The 13,590-nt window shown below is 39.5% G+C and overlaps 1 protein-coding gene across 1 annotated transcript in view; it reads right to left on the minus strand.

The window, feature by feature from the left end:
- Positions 1–13,590, minus strand: part of ASCC1 (activating signal cointegrator 1 complex subunit 1) — a 47,496-nt gene that overhangs the window by 33,276 nt on the left and 630 nt on the right. Inside the window, exons 2-5 of the mRNA XM_033149108.1 lie at positions 12,998–13,126; positions 9,910–10,009; positions 9,474–9,571; positions 6,129–6,307 (exon numbers count right to left, since the gene is read on the minus strand). Of these exons, the coding sequence (XP_033004999.1) occupies positions 6,129–6,307; positions 9,474–9,571; positions 9,910–10,009; positions 12,998–13,103 (483 nt within the window). The 5' untranslated portion in view covers positions 13,104–13,126. The remainder of the gene's footprint in view (positions 1–6,128; positions 6,308–9,473; positions 9,572–9,909; positions 10,010–12,997; positions 13,127–13,590) is intronic.

A 13,590-nucleotide genomic window follows, 5' to 3' on the forward strand; every position in this document is an offset into this window, starting at 1 on the left:
TGATGGGTTGCATCCAACAACGGCAGAAAGCATTTTTGCTCATGCAAGTCTGGGTAGCCAATTCTTGTCAAGCCACTTAAGTCTCACATTTTCCCTCCCCAAAGCTGTTGAGGAACTCCCTGGATAGGCTGGTAAGGGCAGTATATTCAAAACTGAATATACTATCCAACATCTAAGAAACTTTTTTTTAATGGAAGCACATTCCATATAAACCAATATCATTTGTTTCACATTCATGTTTAGGAATCGCGCATCAGACTCTTAAAATACTGAGTTTCAGATATCCACTACTGCTGCCTTCCTAGCACTGCCCTCTGCTGGACACAAAGCAATGGCAAGCCTTTGTAACCCAATAGATCAGGGGTCAGCAAACTTTTTCAGCAGGGGGCTGGTCCACTGTCCCTCAGACCTTGTGGGGGGATGGACTACTTTTTTGGGGGGGGATGAACAAATTCCTATGCCCCACAAATAACCCAGAGATGGATTTTAAATAAAAGGAAACATTCTACTCGTAAAAACATGTTGATTCCCGGACCGTCCACAGGCCGGGTTTAGAAGGCATTTGGGCCGAATCCGGCCCCCGGGCCTTAGTTTGCCTACCCATGCTATAGATGACCATCATTGTTCCATATAGTGGGAAATACTAAAGGTTGAAGGCTTAGAAACAGATGAAGGAAATTAAAATTTGAAGGAGAGGGGAAATTGAGTATAAGGCTGCTGAGTCTTTCCCTGACAATGTTTTCTTCATATTTACATTACAGGGCAAGGGGGGGGGGGAGAGACTACAAATAAAAATGTTAGTTTCATGAACATTCTTATTTCAACATGGAAGTTACATTTAAAACAGCCAAAATAGCTCATGGTCAGGGATGGTGATAGCTGTAATCCAACCAAATCTGGAGAACCACCAATTCCTCACTCATGATTTAAAAGAACTCGGGAGACCATGGTAACTTTATCATCATAGTAGCTTATATAATCTAAGGCATGGAAGGTACCTCTGCTGATTTTGGGATCCCCCTTCCACCCTCAGCCCTCCGTTCCACAGCCTCCTCCATTGAGCAAGGCCCATAAGACCTTGAAAGAGGTTTAGGGAGAGATGCCAGGAAGACCACCTTTTCCATCCAGCAAGCAACCAAGAACTTCCACCCAGCTGGAAGTGCCATTTTTAAAATCTGTTAACAATCTATAACAGGACCTACTTTCACTTAAAAAACAGAGACATCACCTTGCCAACAAAGGTCCGTATAGTTAAAGCTATGGTTTTCCCAGTAGTGATGTATGGAAGTGAGAGCTGGACCATAAAGAAGGCTGATTGCCGAAGAATTGATGCTTTTGAATTATGGTGCTGGAGGAGACTCTTGAGAGTCCCATGGACTGCAAGAAGATCAAACCTATCCATTCTTAAAGAAATCAGCCCTGAGTGCTCACTGGAAGGACAGATCCTGAAGCTGAGGCTCCAATACTTTGGCCACCTCATGAGAAGAGAAGACCTGGAAAAGACCCTGATGTTGGGAAAGATGGAGGGCACAAGGAGAAGGGGACGACAGAGGATGAGATGGTTGGACAGTGTTCTTGAAGCTACCAACATGAGTCTGACCAAACTGCGGGAGGCAGTGGAAGACAGGAGTGCCTGGCGTGCTCTGGTCCATGGGGTCACAAAGAGTTGGACACGACTAAACAACAACAACAACAACTTTCACTTATTTCAGTCTCATGCAACTTAGTAACTGTCAGATGCCATCTACCAGAAGTACTTAGTATTTCAAACCTAACCCCATGTGCACAGTAGGCTCATCTATTGTATATAAAGGAAACCCTGTCTCAGCAAACTCATTTTAAAAGGTGATTTCTCCAAAGGCAGCAAGAAGACTGGAAACATCTGCTTCCTAATTTAAACTAGCCACAGTTTGTTGTTATGGCCCAAGATTACCAACTGCTGTGAGTTTAAACTATGGTTTATTAATTAAAGCAAGACACTTTCAAACCAGTTTGTGATGATGGTTCGTTTCATCGAACCTGAGTTTAAACTAACTAGAGTTCCCATTTCAGATAAAATGAAAGACCCCTATTAGTTTAAACTAGTAAGTGGATACCACTAAACTCTTCTTCACAACTGCACCAATGAAGGAGGGGCGGAGTAGGTCACAAGCCTAAAACTCGCTTCTGACCATTCACATAATACTAAATAAACCATGGGGCAGTGTTACATAGAATCTACGGCTTGATTAGATAAATGATCCTTCTGCCTATTTAATTATTTTATTTTATTTGGACTGGGCTGGGCTCCATTTGCTTAGATGCTGGGAACCAATATTAAATAACTGCATTTTAGGTTTGTACTTGGATCTACAGCTATTTTCAGATTTATTCTTTTTTTCCCCAGGAAATATTTTCTTGGTAATGTGTTTTTATCCATTTCAAAATTTACAGTAATACATAAAAAAGGCATTACAAAAACTTCAGGCATAAATCCTGTCTCTATCCAATGCATACTGTCAATGTATCAGGGGAGTACTAAGTACAGAACTTTTGAAAATTGTCGCCAAAATTATTTCCAGTTCTTCTATCACAATCAAACCCCAGATCTTAGCTTCCTCATATATACTTCAACAGATGAGATTTTCTTTTACTTTTTACAAAAGCAAGGATAATGTGTGAAGATATCAAGGCATTTTAAACAATCTTAAAGATGAGTACTTGATAAAACACTTAAACAGGCAAGCAATGCCACCACTCCCCTTCAGTGGCAGACTTTGGGTTCTCAGATTTCAGCAGTGCCCCATGTGACACTAAAATTCAGTGCCCCCTGCCTCTGGCTTCTGCAGCATTGTTGTGGTGCTCCCTGCATTGTGGCACCCAGTGGAACTACATAGGTCACACTACCATAAACTGCCTCTGCTCCTCTTTACCTGTTACCCTTGCCTAAAAGCAGAAAGGGGAGGATGGAGATCTTGGCTGCAAATAATGGAGGCAGAATGTGAGTTCTAATATGAGACAAGGGAGATTTCACTGAGGAACTGAGAGTGCCTTATTTAGAAGGCACTCCCTACTGAATACCCACCCCATACTTAATTGTAGGTACCTCTTTCTGAAAATTCAACCTCCAACTAATTAAAGCTGTAACCTAATTTGATGATACCCGTCAAATAACCATTTGTGATACGTATCCCCAAATCTGATTACTGGTATATGGCATTTGCAGTATCTGTATGATTTTTGTAATGAAGGCCAACAACAACCTCTGTGTTTCTGCTCCATAATTTCAACAACAGTTTATTTCAGTTGATCCTGACAAGCGGCGGAGGCACATCATGAAAAGCTACAAATGATGGTGTGTTTTTGTATATTTAGTATATCTGCTAATTAGGTGATTTAGTACTAAACACTGATCATTCTCTTTCCTGAACACCACCGGCTCTTTTGAAATTATGTTGTTTAAATTCGCCCAATCTTGCAATTTACTGGTAAAGAAACTGGTGGAGTCTTGAGCTGTTGTCTGTCTAACAGGCTAATTGGACAGCCATTGTTCCAATCAAATTTATTGCCTTCTTTGAGCACCAGAACTTCAATATTCATTCCCAAACCATTAAGCAGTCTTTTCACTGAAATTTACATATGACAATTTGTTATATGTCCACCCGGTGGTCTTTGTTCAGAAACATTTCAGAAGTCAATAATCAATTATTGAAATACGATCAATGGAATAGTCTTTTTCAAGGGACTAAAGGTGGTCATGGCTTTGTTTGTTCTAATATGGAAATTTAGTTTGAGGATATAATACAAGTACTTGATTTACTCAATAATTAAAGCCTTGATCAAATTGCGCTTTCCATCTTTCTGACTTTATTTGGGCATATATCATTACAATCACTGCTTTTGATTTATATGCTACTAGAATTATATGCTCCTTTGTTCACAGCAACTTCCGTTAGTTCTTAGTTATCTTAAACATGCTTTGTCCTTCCTGCTTTAACAGTTTGAGGACCCTAATGGAAATCTGCCTGCAACTTAACCTAAACATGTGAAACCAACACAATCACACATTGCCTCCTTGCTCACCCCTATTTCTCCTGCCCTGTCTTCCACTGAACTTTATATTGTAAGCTCATCAGAGAAGGAACCTGCCTAATCTGTTCTGTAAAGTGTTAGGCACTCTGATTGTGCTATATAAAAATACTGGCACTAACAAAGGGACAAACCCACAAGCTGCAAGCAGCAGAAACTACTTGAAATATAAAATCAGTAAGGGAAGGGTCCTTTTTTGTTGTGATGCTTTGATGAGAAAACTTGGTCCCCTGAGACATCTGCCAGGGCAAATTAAACTTGTACACTTGAATTCAAACTTTTATTCTTTCAAAAGGCAAGCTATATATTTTCTGTTCAAGCAGGCATCTTGATTTCAACTTATTTGTGTTAGATTTATTTTCCATGTTATCTGGCATGATATTTTTATGAATTTTGATTATAATTGCTGTTATTCTGATGTTGTTAAGGCAACCATAGCTTTCCTCTGTGAAAGAAATCTGTGGTTTGTATAAAAATAACTTATAATAAATATAAATGTTCCTTGACCTTCAGTACAAGTTGTCTGCTCAGTGTAAGCTTAGATGGACAGTGCTTATTAATTTTCACATTTTAATACACCCTTAATTTTCTGATGAAGCAAAAAAGAGGAAGAGTTATCTGCAGCATATACAGACGCATGAGACTACAGCAATATAAATGATGGATGTTCGGTTGCCATGGTAACTATTATAGTGAGAGGGAAAGATTCCGTACCATTGCTCAACAACCAGCAGAAATGCTAATCTGAACACCTGATATTATTCCATTTTTTAAATAACATGGCTCTTAATCAGCCTCATTTGAATAGAGACATCATTAACTGACTGCTCTATTTTGAAGCTGAAAAAAGCAGCAAGAACAAACACATACAGCTTCCATAACTAGCACCATATTCATGTTCTAAGCATCCTAAAAGCTCACCCGCTGCTTTGCACAGCTGTATATACTTTCATAGCATGCTACAAAGCATAGGTTTGCAAATATTGCTTTCTGGCACATCCCACTGTGAGAAAAAGTGACATAAGAGTGGGATAACTGACCATGAAATGACTGAGAGACATATGCGAAAGCAGTATGTTTTTTCCCTACTAACTAGCAGCTGTGTATTTTATACAACAGAGTTTAGAGAAAAGTGTGGAAAAAATAATGTACCTCACAGACTCCACTCTCTTGCAGTGATTTATCGATAATTCTAGGTTTAAAAATTGTGAGGACTGTGAATTTTGACAAACGGGATTATGTTGTCAGATTTCAAGGAATCCAATTAAACCCTCATAAAATACTGGAGTCACACATTCAGATGCACTATCAAATTATTTTCTCAGACTAGACAATCAGTAGTTTGAAGTTGTTTTTTATCTGGCTGCACACAGAATTTCACCAGAAAGGTGCCAATACCATTCAACACGAAATGAAAATAGTGTACCATAAATATATTGTGAGACTTACTGATCTCTAGACAGGCAGACAGATAGATAGATAGAAAGATATATAATAGAAAATAAAAGGACTGGTGTGTCTGTAACTTTTAGGGATTTTCTTAAAATTTAGTTATATGTACAGTATAATTCTGTTTTTCCAGGAATACCAACATTTGAGGAACATCTACAGTTTCTGAAAGTGACTCCGTGTAAACTATTGACCCCTTCTGACCCCTTCTGCACAGGCAGGCCACAGAACTTAGCTTGGAGGTCCTGGAAGTAGCAAGGTGCTGGTGCTGGGGAAATACCTGTACTTGCTTTAGTAAGGGAAACATATTTCACTTCTTTATCACTAAAGGATGTGGGCAGCTTCAATGGGAAAATCCTGGATTTTATCTTTATAATGTGCTAATTCCAGGGGAAAAATAAAAATTTCTATGATCTCTCATGGCTTATCATCATACTTATTATCCCACCATATTGCTAACATTGAGTATATCATCTCAGGTAATAGTGTTGTTACTAATGACATATTTTTAATGTGTATCCTGATCTAGACAAGCTCATGTAGCATTTTGCAACATTCTCTACTTATTTTTTAAACTCCAATTATTTATGAGTATTATCATGGCAACTTACATTTGAGCACTTCTCCAACACTTCCTCTTTGAACTGTAGAAACTTTTCCTGGACTGCAAGTTGGTTGAGTGCAAATGACAGAAAGTGTGTGAAGGGTTGTTTCTTGCGGAAGCTCTCCACAAGAACATCAATTCGCGTTCGAGCTGAAATAATACCATTCCGGTGTTGTCCTGTGATCACTGGAAACAAGCAAAACATAAAACAGGATTTATGGCAGCTTGCTACATCTGCTCACAGAAGTTTAGAATTAATAACAAGATTTTCCACTGTACCAGAAAGCCAGTTCCTAACAAGGTGAGAGCTATCTCAGCTGAATACACAGGTCAGTGTTACTATCAAACTAGTGTTTTCAAAGTGTGAGATGAAGCTCCCTAGTTTTCCTAGTTTTAATACATTAATATTTATGTATTGCTAGAATCTAACCATTAAAATGTTTCTGTCCTTTAGTTCATACAATTTTTATTTCTCCTGATACAGGTTTGTATTTATTTATGTATACCTATTGATATTGCCAGGACTTTCTCTTTTATCAAAGTAGACTATTTTTGAGTCTATTTGTTATAATAACTGATTCTGCTTCCTCTGGAAACATTTGAGGTTTTCAGTTCACATTATGGGTGCACTGCAGAGTTTTGTCACTTGTTTTAGCCATAGAGATTTTTGTGTGTGTTATTGTTATTACTGTGCAATGATTTGTGTAAAAGCAGTCCATACACTTTTGCAAACATGCGCTGGATTGCAAACATGCGCTGGATTGTTGAGAAAGCTAGAGAGTTCCAGAAAAACATCTACTTCTGCTTCATTGACTATGCAAAAGCATTTGACTGCGTCGACCACAGCAAACTATGGCAAGTTCTTAAAGAAATGCGAGTGCCGGATCACCTCATTTGTCTCCTGAGAAATCTCTATGTGGGACAAGAAGCTACAGTTAGAACTGGATATGGAACAACTGATTGGTTTAAAATTGGGAAAGGAGTACGACAAGGCTGTATATTGTCTCCCTGCTTATTTAACTTATATGCAGAAATCATCATGCGAAAGGCTGGACTGGATGAATCCCAAACCGGAATTAAGATTGCCGGAAAAAATATCAACAACCTCAGATATGCTGATGATACTACCTTGATGGCAGAAAGTGAGGAGGAATTAAAGAACCTTTTAATGAGGGTGAAAGAGGAGAGTGCAAAATATGGTCTGAAGCTCAACATCAAAAAAACTAAGATCATGGCCACTGGTCCCATCACCTCCTGGCAAATAGAAGGGGAAGAAATGGAGGCAGTGAGAGATTTCACTTTCTTGGGTTCCATGATCACTGCAGATGGTGACAGCAGTCACGAAATTAGAAGACGCCTGCTTCTTGGGAGAAAAGCAATGACAAACCAAGACAGCATCTTAAAAAGCAAAGACATCACCTTGCCGACAAAGGTCCGTATAGTTAAAGCTATGGTTTTTCCAGTAGTAATGTACGGAAGTGAGAGCTGGACCATCAAGAAGGCTGATCGCCGAAGAATTGATGCTTTTGAATTATGGTGCTGGAGGAGACTCTTGAGAGTCCCATGGACTGCAAGAAGATCAAACCTATCCATTCTCAAAGAAATCAGCCCTGAGTGCTCACTAGAAGGACAGATCCTGAAGTTGAGGCTCCAGTACTTTGGCCACCTCATGAGAAGAGAAGACTCCCTAGAAAAGACCCTGATGTTGGGAAAGATGGAGGGCACAAGGAGAAGGGGACGACAGAGGATGAGATGGTTGGACAGTGTTCTCGAAGCTACTAACATGAGTTTGGCCAAACTGCGAGAGGCAGTGAAGGATAGGCGTGCCTGGCGTGCTCTAGTCCATGGGGTCACGAAGAGTCGGACACGACTGAACGACTGAACAACAACAGTCCATACACTTTATGAATAAAGTGTATTGTGTGGAAAATAAATGTTTAATGTTACGTGCAGAAAGTATAATTAAGGGGAGGGAAATAAATAAATGGATAGCAAGCATTCAATCATGTCTGGTTCTTTAAAAAAAATGTCATGCTAACCATGGTACCTGACTTTGCACAATTATGCAAAGCATAAATATGAAAAGAAAAATGTAGTTCTCTCTTTTTGAATAACAGAATGCAACCACCAATGATAGCCTTAACATTAGATCCACAAAATTACTTTTTGGCAATACCATAAGTGGAATAAAGAATCTGACCCTCTTCAGTCTGTTTAAAATGTGTTCACACTGTGCTTCTACATTCCTTATTTTCAGCCAAAATGACAGTAGGTGGGCCAACTGCAGTGAAGATTCAGTTACTGAAAGTCTTCAAATCAACACCAAAACATTAATACAAACAAACCTAATACAAACATGCTCAAAACCCGTTTTTGTGCATCCTGTTCTGGGTGTGCATAGAAGAGCTTGGAATGCGGAAAGAAAGCAATTCAGACAATTGTAGCAAAGGAGAAGGAAAGTACAGAAAGACTATTCCCAGAAGCCTCAGGAGACAAATAAACAGACAGATAATATATGGAGGAGGCAGCAAATGCCAGGAAGGCAGTAAGTGAAACAAGGACTAGAATAAAAGAGTAAAGAGCCCATAGTTCTAAAAGGTGGCTTAATTTTTCCTATATCCAGAAGAGGTGTAGGAGATAGAGAGGGGATAAGCAGCTATTTGGACACAAAAAAGAATACATGAGTGGCCTCAACGAAGACTTAAATGGACAAAAGCAGTTGGGGGAGAGCAAAAATGAGCTGCAATAGGCAATAATTGGTGTAATACAGTAGGTATTTATTAGGGAATTTCACAGCATGGAAGGACATGCTGACTACTAGATACTTTCAGTGGCTTGGACCTAGCCTTTCCTATATGAAGGAGGGTCTTTAATTGGGCAGGGGTTTCTGATGGCAGAAGGGGGAGAAGCAATTTTTGTCTATATCCACTTCAACTCCCATGCTACTTCCTACACTCCTGAGTGGATTCGTCAACGCCACAGAACAGATTTTCAAGGGTTGCAGGTAGAATCAGCCAAAATCACCTCCGTTCCTCTTCCATCAGGGCAGCATCCACTGAGCACGGACCTGCCCATGGGATCTTGGGATCCAAGCCAGTGGGATTGTAATAATTGCCACCCTTCATTCATAGTCATACAAATTACTTTGACATTCTGCACTGAAGACATCATATTATCTTTCCTATACTGAATTCAGTATTACAGAGGCAGCTAGTTTCATTCTTGATGACAGTTTTTACATTTATTTTCCAAGCAGTACCAGGATGCCTTTATCATCTCTAAGTTTCACACCATGTCAGACCAGTGCATAAAAATTAAAGGCCTATTAATTTTTACGAAACCCAGAACTCACCAATTTCTCCTTCAACTCCAGGCTTAGGAATAATGATAGAGGTTCGGGTTTCTGTTTCTATTTTCTTCTTTGTTTCTCCTTTTTTGCCTATTATATATCTATATGAGCATACAGTGGAAAAACAGAAAAGGGAATCAGTGATATATATTTTTAAAAGAAATGATTAAGTAGTTCCAAACATTAACAGCTTAAACATCCTACCCATTTTGGAATCCTAAATGCTAATACAAGCACCAGTTTCCTGGTGATCGAGGCATAGGACAGTCCCCACGATGTGAGGCTATGGCAACTAATTTATCCCAAATTTCCCCTTAGTAGTTGTCAAAAGCTAATTGTAAAATCAATAATAAAGACTGAGAACATCTGAGTTTCCCCTCTGTTGTTCTAGCCAGTGGCTGCATGATTAGCAATTCTGAATATGCACACACAGACTTACTTGTATAGTGGGCTGGGAATGTCCACAGCACATTGGTACCCTCTTTGTGTCTCTTCCACTACAAAGGCATCACAGGGTTCATCTGCACAATCCTCAGGACCTGCAAGGTATGGAGTGATTAGAAACTATTCATCTAAAGCAGGCATCCCCAAACTCGGCCCTCCAGATGTTTTGGGACTACAATTCCCATCATCCCTGACCACTGGTCCTGTTAGCTAGGGATGATGGCAGATGTAGTCCCAAAACATCTGGAGGGCCAAGTTTGGGGATGCCTGATCTAAAGGGTAAATAACAAACAGACTTCTGTTTGCAAAATGTGACTTTACCACCAACCTGCAGTGCCTCACAAACCCAAGGTTTTGTGATCCTCTAGATCTGGGGGGCTATGAGCGGACTGGCAGGAGGAGGAAAGAAAGTTAAATCCAATTACACAAGCAGAAGTCCACTCACACTACAATAGCTTCCACCCATTATGCTAACTTTTAAGTCTTCCTGACATCGTCAGAAAGCAGCTGTTGCGGTCAACTGGAAGGCTTTCTTTCTTTCTTTCTTTCTTTCTTTCTTATTTTATACTCTCATTGAAAATAATCTACAGAATAGCCCTGTGGAAATCTATTTTTCTCCGAGATGTAGGAGAAAATTTTCTCCTAGATGTTGAATTTTTGGCCTCATACAAATGCTTATTTAAGAAAACACTGAACAGCAGTGGATACAGATGCAGGACCCAAAAGCTGAAAATTGAGGCAAAGTGATATTGACTTCTACTCTCAACAGCAGTGACTGTAATATGTTGGAAAATGGGATATTTTTAGCTCAGTAAGAAAACACTGAAACTATTTTTCAGCTAACCAGAAATATAATTTCAAAACATGTCACAAACCTCTGTGTTATCCCACTCTCTCCATCATTGGATTTGTTAAGGTGGAATAAAATTTCATTGTATGAAGCAACATTTTAAAGAGCCTTAAATTTAATTTACAGTACGTTACTGATTTGATAAACACTGTGGTTTGTAAAAGAAAGAACTATAGCTAAGGCTAAGTAACTGCGAGTAATTTGCTGAAAGGGTGTTTAAGATGCAGGGCACTGGAAAAAATGAAGCAAATATATTATAAACTGATTGTTTATAACAAACCAAAATATACAGCCTGAAATGTGTGTCTGTGCATGTGCAGTGTTGCATACACATGCACAGTGACATTTGCATACTCATAGTGCAATACACGCACATAGACATTTCACATGCATGTACACTCTGCTTCCTGCTACTTAACCAATTGCTTATCTATAAGTGGACCTTTCCTCTCACTCCATAACTGATAAATTTACTCAGAAGTCTTCTGTGAAGTACCTTGTTGGAAGCTTTCTGAAAGTCCAACAACACTATGTCAAATGGATCACACCAATCTATATGCTTGTTGACACTCTCAAAGGTAAGATTTATGTCTCTGTTCAGCAAGGCTTATTATTCTATACAGTATGCCATTATTTTTTCTTTGACAATACTTGCCACCAGTGGTTTGTAATTTTTAGGATCCCCCTCCCCTGCCAGATTCCTTTTAAAAAAAATGGTGTTACATTGGCTGCTTTCCAGATCTCAGGTGTGGAGGCAGGTCTAAGGGATAGAAGATCTACAACTTCACCGTGTTAGAAGATCTACAACTTTACATTTGAGTTCCTTGAGAACTCTCAGGTGAATGCCATCCAGACCCAGCAATTTGTCACTTTTTATTTTTTCTATTAGGCCTGGAATTTAATCTCGTTACCACTACCTGCCTCAGACAGTCCTTGTGCTAAGGGTTATCCTCTAAAGAACACAACATGAAACACAAGGAAAAGGGATTGGGAAGCAAGATGCAAAAAGTATGATAGCAGCTGGTTCAGTTGCCTAGGTGCATGGGAATATATCCATTCTGGATCCAAGTGTACACATTATAAGGATCAGGAGTGCACTTCTGACCTAGCATGATATTTACCACCCTGTTCCCCTTTTCTTTTTCCCTTTCTGCTGTTTCTCTTCTCCTTATGCTTTCTGCTCATGAATTCATGCCTAAGCTTCTTATTCTGCCCACCCACCCTTCAGGGGTGGATGGCTCCTCAGAAGCCCATCTGGTGCTTCCCTTAAAGTGACTACAACAGTAGTTTCAAATGCAAGCAAACTTCGGCACAAAACAAGTGTTGCCTCTTGACAATAGAGCTTTAACTCCCACTCCATAACAGAATGTGAAATATTTAGCAATTCAACACAACTTACTAATGTTGGCATTTTTCAGCAGTGTGCTGAATTCCACTCCAAACTGTGAGTTAAGACTGTGATATCAATGGTGACAATTGCCTTTTTGTAAAAGTCTGACTAATTGCATACACTTCCAGAAAAGCAGAGGCAAGCTCTTGCTTTCAAAGTTAAAGGAACAAATAATCACAGGCATAGAGAGTTCTGTGTTTCCTATGAATAAAATGGAGTAGCAAGAGATTAAGTCCCCTTGTGCCAAGACATATCAATTGTCCCCCAGGCCTAGTATGGCCAGCTCCACACATGGGGAATCTGTGGCCCTCAAAACTGTTGGATTACAACTCCAATCATTCCATGGTGGCTGGGGCTGATGGGAGTCCAACAACATCTGGCGCCCCATAGATTCCCCATCCCTAGTCTGCATTGAGTTCTGCAGCAAGTCACAGGCAGCCCTGCTATCCAGCTCTGTTAACTGGAGATACTATGATCTGAAAATATAACCATAAATATGCAAAGCCTATATATTATTCCTGAGCTACAGTCCCCATATAATTGTATTCCTGATACTTACCCTCACATCTCTACATTACTCTAAGTATAATATTGTCCTTTAATCCATATATTTCAATACATTCTCTCACCGGTATTAAACAAATAGGTTGAGAATTTTGAGACCCACTCTCTGTCATCTTGAGTGTCTGTTTCTTTATTGTACTGAGTCCATACAGACAGCATGGGTGTTGGCATTTTCTTGAGAATCATGGTCCATTTCAATACTTCTGTCCAAGTCCTAATGCCAAGATCAGTTTAATATCATAGTCTCATGAAATGGAACTCTGTGGATTCTTATCATACCTGCATAGAAATCTTCCTCTTCATGCTGGTGGGGCTGTTCTCGATTATGATTTTTCCTGTAAACACGTCCTCCAATTCTTATCAGTGGTGGCCGCAGAACTTCCATTGTGCTTTCCTTTTGCTGAAAGACTAAGTGGAATTCAACAGGACTTACTTCTGAGTGGATGTACACTAGTTGTTGTTTTGTTGTTGTTTAGTCATTTAGTCGTGTCCGACTCTTCGTGACCCCATGGACCAGATCACGCCAGGCACTCCTGTCTTCCACTGCCTCCCACATGTATACTAGTACAACAGCGCAATTCTATACATGTTTACTTGGGAGTGAATCCAACTGTGTCCAATGGGACTTACTTCCATGTTAACATGGTTAGGACTGCAGCCTTTACTATGTTATCTAAACAGAACCTCCCATTAAACTGGCAGACTGGCAGATGCTGAAATAATAATAATAATAATAATAATAATAATAATAATAATAATAATAATTTATTATTTGTACCCTGCCCATCTGGCTGGGTTTCCCCAGCCACTCTGGGTGGCTTCCACCAAACATTAAAATATATTTAAAATATCACAGTTTAAAAACTTCCCTA

Source organism: Lacerta agilis, chromosome 5 (genome assembly GCF_009819535.1).
Source record: "Lacerta agilis isolate rLacAgi1 chromosome 5, rLacAgi1.pri, whole genome shotgun sequence".
Classification (NCBI taxonomy): Eukaryota; Metazoa; Chordata; class Lepidosauria; order Squamata; family Lacertidae; genus Lacerta; species Lacerta agilis.